We start from the raw sequence: 20,394 nt of genomic DNA, 5'->3' as shown, positions 1-20,394 counted from the left end.
GATTTTGTTTCAGTATGATGGACATAGAGGGAAGAATTATGGACAAAGTTTAAACAGATTGTAAATCTTGCTCTGGAGAAGTATGTGCTGAGGAAGTTGATTAAGGATGGAAAAGACCCACCAGGGTTTAACAGTCAAATCAGGAAAATGCTGAGAAAGCAAAGGCTGTTGCCCTCTTGGTTCAAAAGAGAATTTGAAAGTGATGACACAGTAAAGTTATTAGAGATTTGTGCATCTGTAAAAAGATCAAGGCATGAAGCATACAATTACCACCATCATACCCCAGCAAAAGATCTTTCTGAGAACCCGAGAAAATTCTGGTCATAAATTGCTAAGCAGTTCTAAGGCTTCTATCCAGTCACTTGTTGAACAGTGTGGTGTGACAATAGGAAGTAGCAAAAGGAAAGTCAAAGTTATAAATTTTGCTTTTTAAAAATCGTTGACATAGGAGAATTGTACAGGCATATGGTCATTTCACCATCGCACAGAACCCCGTATGGAGGACATAGGAACAGGCGTCTGTGACATAGAGGAACAACTGAAAGAGCTGAAATCAAGTTAGTCACCTGGTGTGGGTGGAATCCCACTTCAGTTTTACAAAGAGTACTCGGTGGCATTGGCTCCTTACATAGTTTGCAGTTATTGTTAATCTCTCGCCCAGCACAAAGTCCCAAGTGTCTGGAGAAAGCACAGGTGACTTCTTTTATATAGGAAGGGTAAAAGAATGGACTCGCAAAATTACACACCAGTATCCTTGACATCGGTTTGCTGCAGAATTGTTGGAACATGTTCTCAGTTAGAATATAATAAATGTTTGAGAGATAGAAGAGCTTCTGTCCACGAATCAGTGTGGTTTTAGAAAACATCGCTCATGCGAAACTCAGCTTGCCCTTTTCTCACACGATATCCTGTGAACTCCGGATGAAGGGCAACAAGCATACTCCATATTTCTAGGTTTATGAAAAGCATTTGATACTATGCCTCATTTGAGACTGTTAATGAAGGTACAAGCATATGGAGTAGGTTCACAGACATTTGAATGGCTTGAAGACTTTGTAAGAAGCAGAACCCAGTACATAATCCTTAACAGTGAGTGTTTGTTAGAGATGATGGTATTGTTGGGAGTGCCCCAAGGAAGTGTGATAGGACTGCTGTTATTTTCTATATATGTAAATGGTCCGATGAATGGAGTGAGCAGCAATCTGCAGATGTTTGCTGATAAAGTTGTGGTGTATGGGAAATTGTCATGGTTGAATGACTGTAACAGGATATAAGACAACTTAGACAAAATTTGTAGTTTGTGTGATGAGTGGAAGCCAGATCTAAACATAGAAAAATATAAGTTAATGGAGATAAGTAGGAAAAACAACCCATAATTAACAAATACGAATATTAATGTGGTGCGTGATAACCACATAGCTTAAATATCTAGGAGTGACATTTTGTAACAATATGAAACGGAACAAGCATGTAATGATTGTAGGCGAAGAATATTGCTCGAGTGTATGGGATCTGTGCCGGGTCAGATTAAAGAGGCTAGATTTGTTACAAATAAGTGTGAACAAAACTCAGGTATTGCAAAGATGCTTATGGAACTTAAAACAGAATCTGTGGAGATAAGGTGATGTTATTTTCCAGGAACACTGCCGAGGAAATTTAGAAAGCTGGCATTTCAAGCTGATGGCAGAATATTGTACTGCTGCCAATGTACATTTTGCTTGAGGACCACAAATATAAGATAAGAGAAATTAGGATTGTATGGAGGCCTGCAGACAGCCATTTTTCCCTCACTATTTGGAAGTGCAACAGGAAAGGAAATAACTAGTAGTGGTACAGGGTACCTGCCGCCATGCACCGTACAGTGGCTTGCACATTATGAATGTGGATGTAGGTGTAGTATTATCATTTTGACTCCTTGATACAGGATTTTATTTGTGATTTAAACCGGGTGAGGTGGCTCATTGGTTCGCACACTGGACTCGCCTTTGGAAGGACGATGGCTCAAACTCGCGTCTGGCTATCCTGAGTTAGGTTTTTCGTGATTTCCCTAAATCGTATCTGGTAAATGCCGGGATGGTTCCTTTGAAAGGCACGTCTGACTTCCTTCACCACCCTTCCCTAATCCGGTGGGTACGATGACCTAACTGCTTGCTCCATTCCCCCGAATCAACCAATCATCTATGGTTTAGATTTACCATGTTTCAAATATTAATTTCTTAGTATTCAGAGTCAGCTGAATCATCTAGACATGAGGTATCAAGTTATTAAGTCTTACGTTTAGTGGGATTTCAGTCTTTCTGAAATTTTTTTCTTTGTTCCTCTCTCCCAACTAGAATGGTTGTGTGATTATTATAGGTAATACGTGTTAATTGTATAAAAAAAACTAACTTTCTTAAACTAACTATAAAATTATGAGATGAAATTGCTAACCAGTACTAATCTTCAAGAGGTGCTGACAGACACAAATAAAAGTACAGAGTTTATATGCCCCAGGATGATCAGGAAATTTTTTCATCTGTGAAAAATCTGGATAAACCCCAGGAACTTTTAGAATTCAAGGAATTTTTCATCATTTACTATATGCAATTTTGACTGGTGCGAACTGATTTTTACCTTAGTCTGCTACTGCAGGATAATTCTGCAGCAATAAAAGATAAATGAGACAATAACAGAGAGAGAATAACACTGAAATAAAACTTCCGTTGCAAAGAAAATTTGCCATTTACAACGACAAAACACACCACACACACACACACACACAAGTGTTTGCCGACAGCCAAATGTGTCAACGGCTTCAGGACAAAAAAGAAAAAAATGGGAATGAGCGTATGACATCGTTGGGCGGGAGGCCGCATCCGATGAACTTCAGCCACCAAGTGCAAGTCTTATTTCATTTGACGCCACATTGGGTGACTTGTGCGCTGGTGATGGGGATGAAATGATGATGAGGACAACACAGAACCCAGTCCCCGAGCAGAGAAAATCACCAACCTAGCCGGGAATCGAACCCGGGCCCACCTGCATGGGTTAGGACAAATACTATGCAATACTTTGTAACAATAAACTGCCATCGATGAGTGTGGCATCACAATTGTTTATGTTTCTAATTGGTTGCCAGTAAATAGTGCGTATGGTGGTTTGAGAAGTGTTACTTTCAAAGCAAATTTCCATTTATGCAAGATGAGTTATGTTAGATTTGAGAAGGTGCGTTGAATTTTTTAAATCATGGAGTTTTTTACTCTTAGTCAAGACTTAACAGTTTGAGGACCAGCCGCATAGAAAAATTTCGGGCACAGAAGACTAGCCGTTTATGCCATTATTTACAATTTTACTGGTACATCTGTGTTTGGTATATCTTTAAGGGTAACACGTGTTAAAAAAAGACCAAGCATCAAGGAAGGTGTTTTTCATATTTTGTTTAGTTCTTTCATAACTTACAAATTATGCAATAATGTTGGCAAAAACTGTAATTATCTTTCGAAAATAAGTGTGATGTGAATTCTGGAGCAATTACACATGTAATTGGCTTGCTGTGAAAAAAAATGAAGTGCTCGGTGGAACATATATATAGCCAGGTAACCCGTGTAATGTTTGGTGAAATTTATAATTGTGCTTGTCAGAAAAATTCAGCTGCAGCAATTTAAGGTGTGATGTAAGGATACTGCCTAACCGCACCCTCAGAAAAAAACTGCAAACCATTTTTGATGACCAGCATTATATGTGAAAGCTTAGCTTTTTGTCAAGCTATACTGTTTGTATATTAATTTAAACCATGAACTTTTTGTATTTTTGTGTTTGCGCTACTTAACACTGATGTTGCTGTCAGCTGAGTACATCACATTTCCTATGCCCTGAATACCTGATGTAATTGGCTGGTGAGATTACTTGACATGAGCTATGATTGGCTGACAAAAGGGCTTCACATAACGTGATCTCCATTTAGTACTTCGGAAGCAGCCTTGCTATATTTGGTGAAATCCGTATTTATGCTTTTGTGATATTCGATACACATGCTACCACGTGTCAAAGATATCTTCTAAAAGCTTTGAGTTTTTGCTAGGTTTCGTGACGTAAAGTGTCAGGAAGTTCTAAGCCAATGTACAAAATCTTTACTATTCAAAAGATTAGAAAGTTTTACAGCTTTGAGGGAGAGTATGTTGTCACTTAATGTGGAAAAAATATACTTCCACATGGGGTATAGTATATATTCACCTGGAAAAAGTGTATTTTTAACCTGGAAGCTCAGGAATTTTTTTTCACCCTGAAGTACAAACACCATCATAGCTTTTGGAACTAATAGGTCCTTCTTTGCGGAGAAATGAGGGTCAGTTTTGGGAGGTCACTTAGATGCCAGTGTGAGAGAGACCCACCTGTTGTGGAGTGAGGAGAGAGAAAGATGAGGAAGGCCGGTGTAGTGTCAGAGAGAGTAGGACGTAACTTAAACTTTCATCTACTGCTCTCTCTCTCTCTCTGTGCTAACCCCTTTCCCTCGTCATCTCCCTTCATCCTCATAACAGACAAGCCCTTCTCATCCCGGTGCCTTTTTTTTAATATATTAAAGAATATCACATACTTCCATTGTTTTTTACCTACCTGAGATGCAGTACGACTTTTCGTCAGCATGATCGAAATTGTCGTTTCTCTTGAAAAATTGTTTGTTGTATTTAAAAATGTGTTGTTGTCTTCTTCTCCTATTTTCCTGTAGTTTGTTCCTTCAGATTTAATAACAACTTTGGTCAGATTGTTCAGTTAACTCTTTTAATTATTTTCATAATCAAGGTCACCCCCAACCACAAAGAAGGCAGCTTTAAGTGACAAATCAGATCAGATTCTCAACGGTGAAAAAACAGCCACCAAAGGTAATAAAGGTGTGTCACTTGATAAGAAAAATGAAAAACAGAAACCTATTGAGAATGGTGGTGCTGAAACAGCAGAGAGAGATGCCAGTACTGATGATGGTGAGTATTGCATAAAGTATTTTGCACTGGAAGGAAAATAAAATAAATACATACATAATCACTTGGTTATACTTTGGGTAAAATCACAAAGTAATTATTTCCTATCATAGAAGACATACAAGGTGTATTAAATTGAATTGACCAACATTATTTCGATGTTGGGTGTTTCTCATCTTTCTCATCACTGACAGGTCTGCCAGTCAACCACATTAATGACAAAAAAAAAAAAACCTAGTATTTCTCATGTTCTGATTTCTTTCTATTTGTGTAGTGTTGCATCTTTGGTTCAGCCTGCACATTGCGACTGGGGTGCAAGCATTCTGTGTTTGATTGTTTCCTTTTGGGAGCAGTGGCTCTTTGACACTTGTTTTCAGTGCAATCCCTTACTATCCATCTTGAAGTTATCAAAATTAAATCTTCCAATTCAACTGAGTGAGGTGGTGCTTTAATACACTGGATTTGGTTGAGAAGCTGCAGAGGACAAATCTCTGTCTGGCCATGTAGATTTAAATTTTCCATTGTATCCATAAATTCTAGAAGACAATTGCTTGGTTGAATCCTTTGAAAAGGACATGAACAATTTCCTACCCTTTCCTTATCTAGTTGAAGCATTAGATCAGTGTCTCTGTCATCAGGACTTTAAGTCTTAATCTTCCTAGCTCCTTACTTCACATTCCCTCAGTTGTAATAGTTTATTAGAAATTAGTGAAGTTTTGCTTTATGTGATTTGTAAGTCCATCTTATGACAATGTCTCAACAACTGGAAGCTTGAAAAACTAAGTTTTGCTTTATGTGATTTGTAAGTCCGTCTTATGACAATGTCTCAACAACTGGAAGCTTGAAAAACTAACTTTAATGTACACATACTTCATTGTTGCTGTTTTCAATGTGAAAAGTCAGACACATTTATGTTGATTATTAACTTTTTGTACAAACAATCTGTTGTGAATTGGCAGGAGCCAATTCACGGGGTTTGGAGGAAGCCGAAAGGCACGCGTTTAAGCTCACGCAGGCTGGCGTGAGGTCTGGAACAGATAAAGTAATTATACTATCAAGAAAAGTACGTAGCTGCTGGAATACTTAACTTTAATCCATAATTGGTTAGCATCGGTCTGACTGTACATGCATCCCAAGATAAATAACAAATAATAATGGCGCCTTGCTAGGTCGTAGCTAATGACGTAGCTGAAGGCTATGCTAACTATCGTCTTGGCAAATGAGAGCGTAATTTGTCAGTGAACCATCACTAGCAAAGTCGGCTGTACAACTGGGGCGAGTGCTAGGAAGTCTCTCTAGACCTGCCGTGTGGCGGCGCTTGGTCTGCAATCACTGACAGTGGCGACACGCGGGTCCGACGTATACTAACGGACCGCGGCCGATTTAAAGGTTACCACCTAGCAAGTGTGGTGTCTGGCGGTGACACCACACAATCAACAAAGGTTTTCTGCATTTCCTTAACAAGTGTACTTACCAGATAATCACATTTTACTTTAGATACAAATACATCACTTAATGATGACAAAAATAGTAAAAATGTTGCGTCATATCAAACTGTGTAACTGATCGACAAACCTCTTCAAATCACATGAATTTCAAGTTAATTTTGTGCTAACTAAATAATGTATAATTAGATCATCTGTAATGTGCATCCTTCCTAAAGAAACCTCATAAATACATCCAGTATTTACAGATTAAACGTGAATTGTCCCCCACCCCTTCATCCTCCCTTTTCTTAGTTGTGACTTAAATGAACCTAACTGCTTGAAGCTTAGAGCTTGGTTGTTAAGAGAATACAGTTGCTCTGTGGCTTCAGCACTTTTACTAGCCATATTATTAAAATACATGCTTGGAGAAGCTCCCAGGGATGGGGTTGATTATTTGAAACCACCTATACAGTGTTGCAGGTTAGGGTCCCAGGTGACGCTCCCTGTAGCCATTCACACTGGTGACCCCTCATTTGAGAGTAATTGACAATAAAGAGTTTCAGAATTTCTTGTAATCCACTAGAGCAGGGCTTCTCAAGGTGTTTGCACAGTGCATCACACCATGCAGAGTACAGAAGATGGCTTCACTACGTTGATGATCGTGCAAACCACCATTCCTTCACTCTGTGCAATAGCACTACCCCTCTCTTTTTCCTATGCTTGTCTAGCTCACTCTGCCTGTCTTGACCTTTTCTAAGATTTACCTCTGTTTTCTTCATCATTGCCAAATATTTATGTGCACTGGGTGGAGAACTTAGTTTGGTGGAACAAGATGGACCAGTGCAAGAGAGATTTAAATAATAATATTAATAATAATTTTTAATTTTTCTAAATTATGCTACTAAGATCTGGAGCAAGGACTCTGCTGACAGCAATTCTTAGAGCTTTTTTTTTTTTACTTACATTCAAAAATACTTGCATTGCAGTTTAGTTTTTGTATAAGACAAAACAAAATAACCTTTCACATACATGTGTGGAACCACACATGGAAATAATCTTTGCTGCTTCTCTGTGCAGCTTAGAAAATTCTTGCATTGACAAATTCTGGTAGAATTTGAGCGAATTTTTGGTATTGTAAAATAAATCTTTCAGTGATCATCCAATTGCAAATTGATTTGTTCAAAATGTAAATCGTGAGACACAATGTCAATTGTCATTGAAAAGGGACTTACAAATACATCAGGTATTGGCTGTACGTTAGTAATTTCCTGTAACAAAAACATAACCAAATGTTAATAGATGAAAGTAATGGATAAAATTGCATTGAAGTATTAAAAGGTGATATGTTTTAATATGCAGGTCTGCAGACTATTGTTTTTTATGTAACATCCCTTGTACATTTAACAAAACCAACTTTATTTTGCTGTTAGTGATACACCGGTACAGCACCTGGAATCGGTCACTAAAGTCGTTTCAATTCGTTTTCAAAGGGTTGTAATACACTGACTTCTTTTTCAAAGTGTATTTCTTCTCACACAGATGCTGTCAAGCAAAACCTTAGAATCATTTTGAACAAATCACTTTTAAAAATCCTGTTGCCGTATTAACATAAAATTTATATATCAGTTACTATGTCATTGATGAGATTATTTTCTTTTTGGAGTTTGAGACTTAAATTATTTAGGAGAGCCATAATGACTGCTGGTTTAAGAATCATGAAAGAAGGTTGTATACATGGAAGAACCCTGGAGATACTAAAAGGTTTCAGATAGATTATATAATGGTAAGACAGAGATTTAGGAACCAGGTTTTAAATTGTAAGACATTTACAGGGGCAGATGTGGACTCTGACCACAATCTATTGGTTATGACCTGTAGATTAAAACTGAAGAAACTGCAAAAAGGTGGGAATTTACGGAGATGGGACCTGGATAAACTAAAAGAACCAGAGGTTGTACAGAGATTCAGGGAGAGCATAAGGGAGCAATTGACAGGAATGGGGGAAATAAATACAGTAGAAGAAGAATGGATAGCTTTGAGGGATGAAGTAGTGAAGGCAGCAGAGGATCAAGTTGGTAAAAAGACGAGGGCTATTAGAAATCCTTGGGTAACAGAAGAAATATTGAATTTAATTGATGAAAGGAGAAAATATAAAAATGCAGTAAGTGAAACAGGCAAAAAGGAATACAAACGTCTCAAAAATGAGATCGACAGGAAGTGCAAAATGGCTAAGCAGGGATGGCTAGAGGACAAATGTAAGGATGTAGAGGCCTATCTCACTAGGGGTAAGATAGATACCGCCTACAGGAAAATTAAAGAGACCTTTGGAGATAAGAGAACGACTTGTATGAATATCAAGAGCTCAGATGGAAACCCAGTTCTAAGCAAAGAAGGGAAAGCAGAAAGGTGGAAGGAGTATATAGAGGGTCTATACAAGGGCGATGTACTTGAGGACAATATTATGGAAATGGAAGAGGATGTAGATGAAGATGAAATGGGAGATACGATACTGCGTGAAGAGTTCGACAGAGCACTGAAAGACCTGAGTCGAAACAAGGCCCCCGGAGTAGACAATATTCCATTGGAACTACTGACGGCCTTGGGAGAGCCAGTCCTGACAAAACTCTACCATCTGGTGAGCAAGATGTATGAAACAGGCGAAATACCCTCAGACTTCAAGAAGAATATAATAATTCCAATCCCAAAGAAAGCAGGTGTTGACAGATGTGAAAATTACCGAACTATCAGCTTAATAAGTCACAGCTGCAAAATACTAACACGAATTCTTTACAGACGAATGGAAAAACTAGTAGAAGCCAACATCGGGGAAGATCAATTTGGATTCCGTAGAAACACTGGAACACGTGAGGCAATACTGACCTTACGACTTATCTTAGAAGAAAGATTAAGGAAAGGCAAACCTACGTTTCTAGCATTTGTAGACTTAGAGAAAGCTTTTGACAATGTTGACTGGAATACTCTCTTTCAAATTCTAAAGGTGGCAGGGGTAAAATACAGGGAGCGAAAGGCTATTTACAATTTGTACAGAAACCAGATGGCAGTTATAAGAGTCGAGGGACATGAAAGGGAAGCACTGGTTGGGAAGGGAGTAAGACAGGGTTGTAGCCTCTCCCCGATGTTGTTCAATCTGTATATTGAGCAAGCAGTAAAGGAAACAAAAGAAAAATTCGGAGTAGGTATTAAAATTCATGGAGAAGAAATAAAAACTTTGAGGTTCGCCGATGACATTGTAATTCTGTCAGAGACAGCAAAGGACTTGCAAGAGCAGTTGAACGGAATGGACAGTGTCTTGAAAGGAGGATATAAGATGAACATCAACAAAAGCAAAACAAGGATAATGGAATGTAGTCTAATTAAGTCGGGTGATGCTGAGGGAATTAGATTAGGAAATGAGACACTTAAAGTAGTAAAGGAGTTTTGCTATTTGGGGAGCAAAATAACTGATGATGGTCGAAGTAGAGAGGATATAAAATGTAGGCTGGCAATGGCAAGGAAAGCGTTTCTGAAGAAGAGAAATTTGTTAACATCCAGTATTGATTTAAGTGTCAGGAAGTCATTTCTGAAAGTATTCGTATGGAGTGTAGCCATGTATGGAAGTGAAACATGGACGATAAATAGTTTGGACAAGAAGAGAATAGAAGCTTTCGAAATGTGGTGCTACAGAAGAATGCTGAAGATTAGATGGGTAGATCACATAACTAATGAAGAAGTATTGAATAGGATTGGGGAGAAGAGAAGTTTGTGGCACAACTTGACCAGAAGAAGGGATCGGTTGGTAGGACATGTTCTGAGGCATCAAGGGATCACCAATTTAGTATTGGAGGGCAGCGTGAAGGGTAAAAATCGTAGAGGGAGACCAAGAGATGAATACACTAAGCAGATTCAGAAGGATGTAGGTTGCAGTAGGTACTGGGAGATGAAAAAGCTTGCACAGGATAGAGTAGCATGGAGAGCTGCATCAAACCAGTCTCAGGACTGAAGACCACAACAAAGAACAACAATGACTGCTAAAAAGCCTAAATCAGCTACCCATTCAGATTCATGCAAAAGTCCTCCAAAAACAGAACCACAGTGTCGCACAATCTAAAACCTCGAGAAGTCACTTTTCCTTTGCTCAACCAGCGTACCTCAGCGTGGTAGGGGATATCTCATTAATCCTCTTCAAATGAAATAAAAAATTCTGTGAACTGACAATGAATGAGCCTATGAGGATGAGTATAGTTCATGAATTGCACCACTAAGTTCATCACATCTTGATAATCAATAACTTTTGCATAAAGAGGCCCTTGTTGTTCAAAACAATGAGCGAAAGGTAAATTCAGCATGTTAAACATTTCCTGAAGTAGGTCAATAAACACTTTTACTCTACTGCATCGTGCTGGATTTTGGTTACGTAAAACAGCTTTTCCCAAGTGAGTCCTATTCAATTACCATTCCAACTGATTCTAAAATATCCACACCAACAGCAGTGCCCTTCATCGAAATCATATCCAGGAGCTCTTCCATTATATGTAGGTCTTCTTCCATGCCACACAAAAAAAGGGTAATTGACCTGTGTCACTAATATTTGTGGACTCATAATATGTCATGCATACACTAGGAGGTTTGTAGTTTTGATTGCCAATTGTTCATGCAAATTCCTGTCAGTATTGCTGAGTCGCTGAAATAGTGTCATACTGGAAACGTATTCTGGGCCATTCCACTTCAAAGGGGCAATATTAAAAAGTGTCCCCACTCGACCATCTCCAAATCTAATAATTTGGTGTGAAGGTTCTATATGCTCTTTGATGGTTATATATCAAATTTCAGACCAGTATCTTCAGTGGTTCAATTTTTAGGGGCTCTTAAACATAGCATCACATATGAAGGTACAACTGTTCCAAGTTCGCTCGGTTCTAGCAGTCATTTCTTCATTTGCTTAAATCTACATAGACAGTGCTTTATGATGAATCACACCACGACAAAAATTAGGTATTTAGCCACGCCTAAATATAGATACAAGCCTCTAAAGTGGTAAAAAATTAGTCAAACTATTCTGAGAGCCAAGGCTTCCAAAATTTTCTGCTTGTAAATTTTAGGGTATTTTTGAGGGGCAATATCTCAACTGTGTCTTGTTCAATCCCTCCCCCCCCCCCCCCCCCCCTCCCACACACACACACACACACACACACACACACACACGTTGCCAAAAGCTTGAAATAGCATGCCTAAACCTTCAAAACTATTTTGTTTAATTTCTTGATATTGTGTACTGATTAGTAAGGCTACCTATCAAAACTAAGAAAAATGGATTATTGATAAATACAAAAAATTAATACAATTTGAAGTTGTATGTCAGATGTATAATTGTAGCGTCTTTTAGTAGTATAAGATTAGCCTTTGGTTTAGGGAATGCAACTATGCTAATAAGAAGTGTTTTTACATTATTTTACAGTATACAAATAAATATAATAAAACTTAAAAAAATGCTCTTAAGATTATAAAATCTAGATCATAATGGAACGCATGTTGCTTTAGAATGTTTTACAATGGATGGTATGCATTGTCACTTAGTTTCCATCGCCATTATAAAGCAGCAATAGGTTTTTAAGGCTCTGTCCTCGCAGCAGTGCTACATTGCTGAATCACCATTTTGAATTGTTGCCGTCAATATTCCCAGTCTCATAATGTCAGTCTTCTGTGCGATGTAATCTTTGGTGTTGACATTGTACAATCTTAGTGTTTAGTACTGAGTGTTTGAATAATCAATAATCATTGTTGTAGCTGAAGGTAAGCACTAAAACAGTTTGTTTTGATATGCTAATTTGTATATTTTATATACGAACAAGTCTGAATCTGCTATACTCCAAACCAAGATATTCATGAGCTTTCAGAATTGCGTGTTATAGGTTAATAAACTATTGTATAAAATGAACCAAGAGACCCTTGCACCCTGTTACTTTGATGGATCAGTCGGAGCTGATTGTCATAAGTCATAACCTTTCTGTTATGGGCAAAGTCAACTGCAGTCAGTTAAGGAAATGTTCTCAGTGGACAAGGAGCTTCTATGACATAGGTTTGGGCTTGATTTTACTGAAGGTGGCCAAATTTGTCCATACCATAATGCCTTGTTGATGACAAAATCTCAGTTTCTGCAAGTGAATTGCTGCAACCTATTTCGTAAAGAAAAACATGTGATGAAGAATGCTTTAACATCAGTAACCATTGCAATGTCTTGACAGTTTGAAGTTACTGACTAATGAAGTTTTTAAATCTGGTTGGAAAATTTGTACAAAATGTAAACATGAAGTGGCCCAAAAAGAATCATCCCACCAGGATAAGCAAGAATCGCCGCCAAGTGAAGACATGGATGTTGTTGATGCTTGCTTTACTGCTAATACTTCATTATCATCAATTGGAGTGTCACCATTAAAGCTTCAACGGATCAGCAAAAGGGATTCTATGGGATATATAAAGAGCAAAGTTCTGAAAGCCCAAGGCAGCATTGCTAAAGTAGCTGCCACAGCTGCTAGTGTGAGCCAAGTAGATGTTGCTCATATGCAAACGGAAGACTGCCAAAAAAATTTAAAGACATGATCATCTTAATTGAACAACTTCAGATTAAGCTTCAAACTTCAGGCAATTGCAGCAAAGTTCAAATTTTGACCCTCGCCCCAAATGGCTGGCCTATTGAAAAAAGGCTAAAGAATTTGCTGTTTCAACTAAAATGGTGATGAAGGCTAGGAAAGTAAAGATGGAAGGTGGACTTTTGGCAACACCTGCAAACTGAAAAGTGAAAAGGTCAGCGTTGAAGTAAAACAAAATGTCCTCATCTTTTTGAAGATGAGTTTTCTCATTTATGTTCAGGCAAAAAGGATTGTGTTGCAGTAAGAATAAATGGGGAAAAGATTCCCAAGCAGAAATTCCTGCTCCTTTATAACCTGAAAGAAATGTTCATTTTTTATTGCAAGCAATATGGAAATCAACTGAGATCCTCTAAATTTTGTGAGCTTAGGCCGAAATGTTGTACTGCAGTTGGTATTTGTGGATCACATTCTGTATGTGTATGTGCAATTCATCAATGTCAAATTAATGTTGGCTTCAGCAACATCCATCCAAGATGACTACAAGAATTTGATGAAAAAAGCTGTATGCAGTTTGGAATCAAAAGTTTGTTTGCTGCAACATTGTGAGGAATGTCCAGGATAAATGCAACTAGAGGCTTTTTCTTGAAGATGCTTTTAAAGAAGATGACTCTGAAGAAACAATGGAATACAAGCTGTGGTCCATACTGACAGTAACACATTAGAGACATGTCAGAGAACTGTTGAAGATTTTATGGAGGCACTGATTTTGAAAATTACCTGTTTAAGGCGCCATCACTTCTTGTGAAAACTCCAAAGTTTGTACTTTAAGCAGCTAAAAAGAACTCTTGCAGAAAATGAATTAATTATATTGATTGAGTTTGCTGAGAATTATTTATTTGTTGTTCAAGGATTTTATTGGGAGAGTAGGCAGGGCACAATACATCTGTTTGTTGTCTATTTTGGTGGCAAGGAATGTCAGAGTATTCGCATTTGCATGATCACTAATTGTCTCCGTCATGGTACCATTGCTGTTCATGCCTTCCAAATAAAGTTAATAGTGTATTTAAAGACAAATGTTAAAAATATTAAGAACATTTATTACTTTAGTGATGGTTCAGCTGCTCAGTATAAGAATTTAAAAAATTAATCAATTTATGTCGTCATGAAAAGGATTTTGGCATCACAGCTGAATGGAATTTTTTTGGAACAAGCCACGGTAAATTGCCTTGTGATGGCATTGGAGGAATGGTAAAAATACTAGCGGCCTGTTTTAGTCTGCAGAGCCCCTTAGGCAAATATTGACTCCATATGATTTGTTCAAATTCTGTGATGATAATATTCCAGGCATAAAGTTTTTTTATGTACCAAACGAAAATATTGGAAAGAAACAAGCCTGGTCAAGAAACAAGGTTGCCATGGGATGTACAATATCTGGAACAAGAGAGAGTCGTCAGTTTAAGAAAATTAGTTGTAATCAGTTCAGAGCAAACACAGTTTCCAGTGATGCTACAGCATTCAAGTTCATGCCTTCGAAATTAATTTGAACAATCTCAATTGCAAGTTTACAACCAGGACAATATGTTGCATGTATGTATGACAAATCTGGTGGGTTGGCAGTGTGTGGAAAGTTTCACATGAACAAGATGATGTCCTAATCAGCTTTATGCACCCACATGGTTCTGCTCGTTCCCTTCACTGGCCAACTGCTAAAGACACCTGCTGGATTCCTGAGCAACATATTTTCATGACTGTTGAAGCATGATCATCATCATCGTCAGGAAGACAATACAGGTATTCACAATCTGACCTTGACAATATTGTAGAACTGTTTAACCAAGATTGGAATTGACTTGTTACTATTTTGTTTTGCAAATTTGGTGTGTTGTGTATTACATTTGTTTTTATGCCATCTGTTAAATTAATGTTTGAAACTGATTTATATAGCAGGATAAAAAAAGTTCATTATGAGACTTAATGCTTAATGAGCAAAATATTTCACTTTTCTATCTTCTTGAAATGCTAAAATAATAATTTATGAAATGTATTCTTACTCATCAGTATACAAGATCCAGAAATTAAACAATATAGCTCTGAAAGCTTAAAGCATGCTGTTTCAGGCCGTGGGAAGAAAAAATGGATGGGACAAGACACATTGAATAATAATTCGCACATGGAAAATTTTGACCAAATTGACAGATGCATATCTTTTCATTTAGTCACCCAATGTTAATTAAATGTGATCCATATATAGACATCACAGATAAGAATAACTCCCTGAAGTTTTGGTGTGATTGGTTCATTCATATTAAAAGTAGTAATGTTCGATCAAACCTTGGGTCTCAGAATAGCGTGACAAACTTTTTAGCCACTTTAGAGGCTTGTATACATTTTGAAGTGTGACTAAATCCCTAATTTTTTCCATGGCGTGATCCAGCATAAAAAGATGTCTATGTGCATTAAAGCAAATGATCAAATGTTTCCTAGAACTTCTAAAAAACCCAGGCAAACTTAGCACATTTTCAAGTTCGTATGTGATGTGAAGATGAGTAGCCTCTCTTTAAAAGCCCCTAAAAATTCAACCACTGAAGATACTGGACTGAAATTTGGTATACGACCATCAATGACCATATAGAACGCCAAATTTCATTAGACTTGGAGATGGTCGAGTGGGGGATCCCTGGTCACCCTTGATGTGGAGTGACTCATTGTTTAAAATTTGTACATGCTGTTGCCATCACCTAAACAAGTTGTAAAGACTTAATTACACAGAATCCGGCCTGCAGCAGAAGGTTACAGCAGTAAAGCTGCCTTTTAAGTGCATTTTGTTGTATTGGGTCAATCACAAGGAGGGTGCATTTAATGTTGCCACGTACTTACTGCTGCCAGATGTGGGAACTTTATTGAACGATGGATTTGCCATGAAAGTCATTGTATAGTGCACGCTGTGGAAATATGCGAACCAACAAGCTTATCAAATAGTACATCTTGTCTAGCAAAGATGATTTAAACTACAAGAATGTTTCAAAGGAATCTGCTGCAGGGAGAGGTATTGTCACTCAGCTGCAGTAAAAATTAAATGGGAAAAATTGACTTTTGTGTGAGGCTCAGGAGATTGTAAAGGGTGAAACTTGCCTCAAGCAAGTCGTAGGTCTTTTGTTTGTCTCAGTTGGTTTTCTTGTTTGTTGAGTGCTTCTCAGTGCTCCCAATTATTATGTGAAGTGGTTTCTCAAAACTTTCTTGTGACATATAATAATGCTATAAAAGAGCTGTTTTCATGTGATACACAAGGTTGTAAACACATTTGATTTTTTTACTTCATATTGACTTCATGGACCAGACATTATCTTTCTTTGTAGAGTGTTGAAGCTTTAATATGAGCTGCTCATTTCTCTATGAAATTTGTACCCTGTAACAGAAAATGAAATGTAATTACATTGCATGATAACTGTCACAACCTATTTTCCAGAAGAAATCAAGCAGACAGAATCACTCACATAAAGATACCATCTCCTATGTCTTATTGCAAAATCATCTGCTGTCACGAAAATTCCACAAATGACACAACTATCGACACTTGTTGAAGCCATCCACTCTCATAATGGCCTCCTCTACTACCAAATGCCTCAGTCTATGCAGGCCATGTTCTGATGGCCGAGCCATAATATGCATATCACATTCACAGCCCTTTTACTTGTGACGTTTGTTCAGGTTGCTAATTATGCTACACAGTTGATGGCTAGTAGTAGGTATGCATTGTTGCATGTTACAGCAATTTCAGGATGAATGTTTATTCATTAAAAAGAAATTATGATTTTAAAGAAATGAGGAAAAATGAAAGTGACTAGTTATGATGACTGCAATAACACACAAAAATATTGTATTCACTACATGTATCCATCTCTTGCAAGTGAGAGATATGAGCAATGAACTAATTGCAAATACTGAACTAATTGCAAAACAGTAAAAGGTAGATGATATTGTCATGAAATTGATGGCTTTTTATGTTTTTAATGAACTTTTCCATAAAATTAAAGCAAAATACTGTTGTTTTCAGATGCAGAGTCTGTTGGAAGTACTACCAAGAACAGTGCTACTGATGCATCTATTAAAGCATCTACCCCAGAAGCAAATGTAAGGACAGAGTTACGAGACTGTTCTATAAAGTTTGACAGTTCAGTAAATATTTACACTAAATCTTGCAACTGAAGCTCTAATTTTAGAGATCACAAAAATGTCATTGTTTTCTTTCTGTAGCAAGACTCATAGTACTAGGGTTGTCCAGAAAGTAAGTTCCGATCAGTTACGAAATGGAAACCACAGTGAAAACCAGAAACGTTTTATTTGCAACAGCTACGTACACCTTCCACCTACTTCTCTATGTACTCGCTGCTCCAACTTCAAGTTTTGTCGTAGTGTTTTATCAACTTTCCAATATCCTCATCATAGAAAGCAGCTGCCTGTGCTTTTGGCCAGTTATCTGGACTGGTCTGCAGCTCTTCTGTGAACAAATTTTGTTTTCATAGCCTGTGGTTCTTGTGAGCAGAGATGAGACTCAGGGGGAGCCAGTTACGGACTGTATTGTGGGTGATCAAACACTTCTCATCGGAAACACTGCAGGAGTGTCTTCATTGCCCCTGCAATGTGCGGTCGAGAATTGGCATGAAGAAGGAACTGCTCGACAGTTGTGTTATGTGGGCTCCATGACACAGGCAAAATCTCTAACCAGGCCCTCATACTTAGTGGGAGACGCTATTCCCTACGCATCTTTATGTGCTCACTGTTCACTCAAAACTGAAAAGAGCAACATGACACGATTGATGAGCATACTAGACACACTGCCCAACACATCTGTGCAAAGCTTTACTGGATTTTCCCAGTGGTTTTCATTTCACGACCGATCGGAATTTACTTTCTGGACAACCCTCATATATTGTTTTCGCATACCAGATTCTTTTCCCAGAGAACTGTAATTTGAAACCCATTCTTTTCCTACTGATAAATGTTCACAAGGTTCTCGTAATTGCGTAATCCTAGGACCAGTGCTCTATTGAGAATGTTCTGTTTCTTGTACCACAGTTGTGTCTTTCGTAACAGATGATGCTCATAAATTAACGTACTGTATGGGGAAATGAAACATTTGTAATGACGAAAGTAATGTAGACATAAGGTAATTTCTATTGCCTTATTCATTTTTTTATTTTTCTCCACTCGATCACTGTTACAGATTGCAGATGTGAAATGAATAAGAGGAATTTGACTGTAAATTGAGGATGTGTAGAGAAAATTGTGTGGAGAATTAGAGGTAACAGTTGATGTAATGGAACTGATAAGTTACACGTAAGTTGTTACGTGTTATTTGACTGTGTGAGAATTACTTCATAATCGAACCACATATAAGGGGGTATAGCTTGTGTTGTTGCCCCGGATGATGATTACATGAATATTTTGTCAGAATTTGTAAGTGGTGGGTCCTTTAGGTACGGCAGTATGCGAACACGAGAAGTAAGTTTAAACAGTTTTATTAACAAAGGCGGATTACAAAACATGCACGCTACGCGCACCCATCATCACTGTGTCTGACATCTTAACACCGGCTAATTACGGTTGTAACGAAAGGCTCCATGGTGAGCTAAGAAAAGAGACATGCCCGAGGCTACGTTAGTTAATACGGCGCTCTGTGGACGGCGGCCAGTCGCGTACTCCCCGTCACAGTGCGACTGGACGCGCGTCTACTGACCAAGCGAATCGGGGTCAGCATTCCAGACAGATCGGCTGGTGAGTGCATGTTAACGTATTGTACAGCTGCGCGCAACCCGTTGACCCTTACATCACTCTCCCCAGAGAAAAAGAGCAACCATAGGTGGCTCAAAACGACCTGGGCGTTATGAATCTATTTCTCCATTTGTGGCATCAGAAGGCAGTGCAACATGTATTTCATTTGCAGACACAGTAACGCTTGGTACAGAGAAGTGTGCCTTCAAGATGACAATTTCATACATGACAAATGCTGTTGACAAAAGACAAATTATTAAAAGCAATAAAAACACAATACTGACAATCAAGTATGCATTAACATTACTGGAGGAATCGAAGGACTTAATTCTATTTGCTGCTTCAATGAAATTTAACTCATTGGAAGAGATTACATTTTCATGGCTGTCCTTAATTAAATTATTGTCTTCAGAAAAACTTGATAAGGAATGTTTTCCATATGTTAGTAGATATGAATCATTGTAATAAACAGATAACATTCTAGTTAATGTCAAATGTCCAGTTGCATGAAATGTAGTTGGCAACACACTAGGCATATCAAATAGTTCACATGATAAATCACAATGTGTGGCAGTCAAGATTAATCCACCATTGTTCAATTTTAGTATAAAGGGTAGCTCTGGTGTATCATAGTTTTTACATGTAAATGTGACATCAAGGGTGGAGTTAAATGAGAAAATTATACCTTCAGAACATCGTTTAAGAAAGTGATGATAAAGATACGTTAAAATTCTAGGGCAATCATCTCTTGGGGGATGATTCATAAATAATTCTTTCTCACAGCTGTACACTCTTCTGTCTAAGAAAACTGCCGATTCAGGGCAAATAAACTTATGACTACGTTTACACATATGCAAGTCATTTTCATTTAAGGACACAAAATATCTTCGATCCATGCTGATCAGTAGATAATCATTCAGTACATACTTTACATGAATACCTGCCTGTCTCCATTTCACAGGGTAAGTATAAATCTTTTACATTTCAAAATTATGCTTTGATCTAGCAATGGTAATAGAAACAGTAACAGTTAATTCATCTTTAATCATCAAAGAGTGTGTGGTGGTTAACTTGTGATAAGCATATAAATTGTAAGAGTTAACAGGGTAAATCATAGTATATGTTGCATCTAGCTTACGTTCAGTTGGTAGTAGGATCTGTAAATATTGTTCTGGATGTGTAGTAGTACACTGCTCAATCAATCATTTGAACTACTTTCTAAGGCTGTTCTTAAGTTAATGGCATCAATTCTAGCATTTGATAAACGTAAGTAATCCTTAACAAAAGAGTGTTTAAATCTAAGTGTTCACTTACAGCATTTAATCCTTGGAATAGCTATTGGATATTTGCATTTGTTTCATTACGAAGTACGTGGAAATGTGAGCTAAATTGCTTTACTATCTGTTCAATGAAAACTGTGGTTATTAATGGTTCTTTGCATACTCTTTACTACAATAATTTCACGAGAGAGGTTAGTTGAATCTCTACTGGACTGTTGTTCAAGAGCTAATATTTTGCCTTTAACTTCCAGTAGATCTCGACTAGTTAAAGTACCAAATTCAGTACGAAGGATACTCCTTCCAAAATCAAACCAGACACGTTTATCCCTAATTAAAGTTTCATGTGGCAAAAGCTTTAAAATACAGTAAATCT

The 20,394-nt window shown here is 37.7% G+C and overlaps 1 protein-coding gene across 3 annotated transcripts in view; it reads left to right on the top strand.

The window, feature by feature from the left end:
- The window catches only part of LOC124798501 (DNA ligase 1), a 130,125-nt gene that overhangs the window by 29,394 nt on the left and 80,337 nt on the right, over nt 1-20,394 (top strand). For all 3 annotated transcript variants that reach the window (XM_047261959.1, XM_047261950.1, XM_047261943.1), the window contains exons 4-5: nt 4,780-4,958; nt 17,024-17,100. In XM_047261959.1, coding sequence (XP_047117915.1) covers nt 4,780-4,958; nt 17,024-17,100 — 256 coding nt within the window. The remainder of the gene's footprint in view (nt 1-4,779; nt 4,959-17,023; nt 17,101-20,394) is intronic.

Source organism: Schistocerca piceifrons, chromosome 1, assembly GCF_021461385.2.
Source record: "Schistocerca piceifrons isolate TAMUIC-IGC-003096 chromosome 1, iqSchPice1.1, whole genome shotgun sequence".
NCBI classification, from domain to species: domain Eukaryota; kingdom Metazoa; phylum Arthropoda; class Insecta; order Orthoptera; family Acrididae; genus Schistocerca; species Schistocerca piceifrons.
This window is presented reverse-complemented; position numbering and strand designations above follow the sequence as displayed.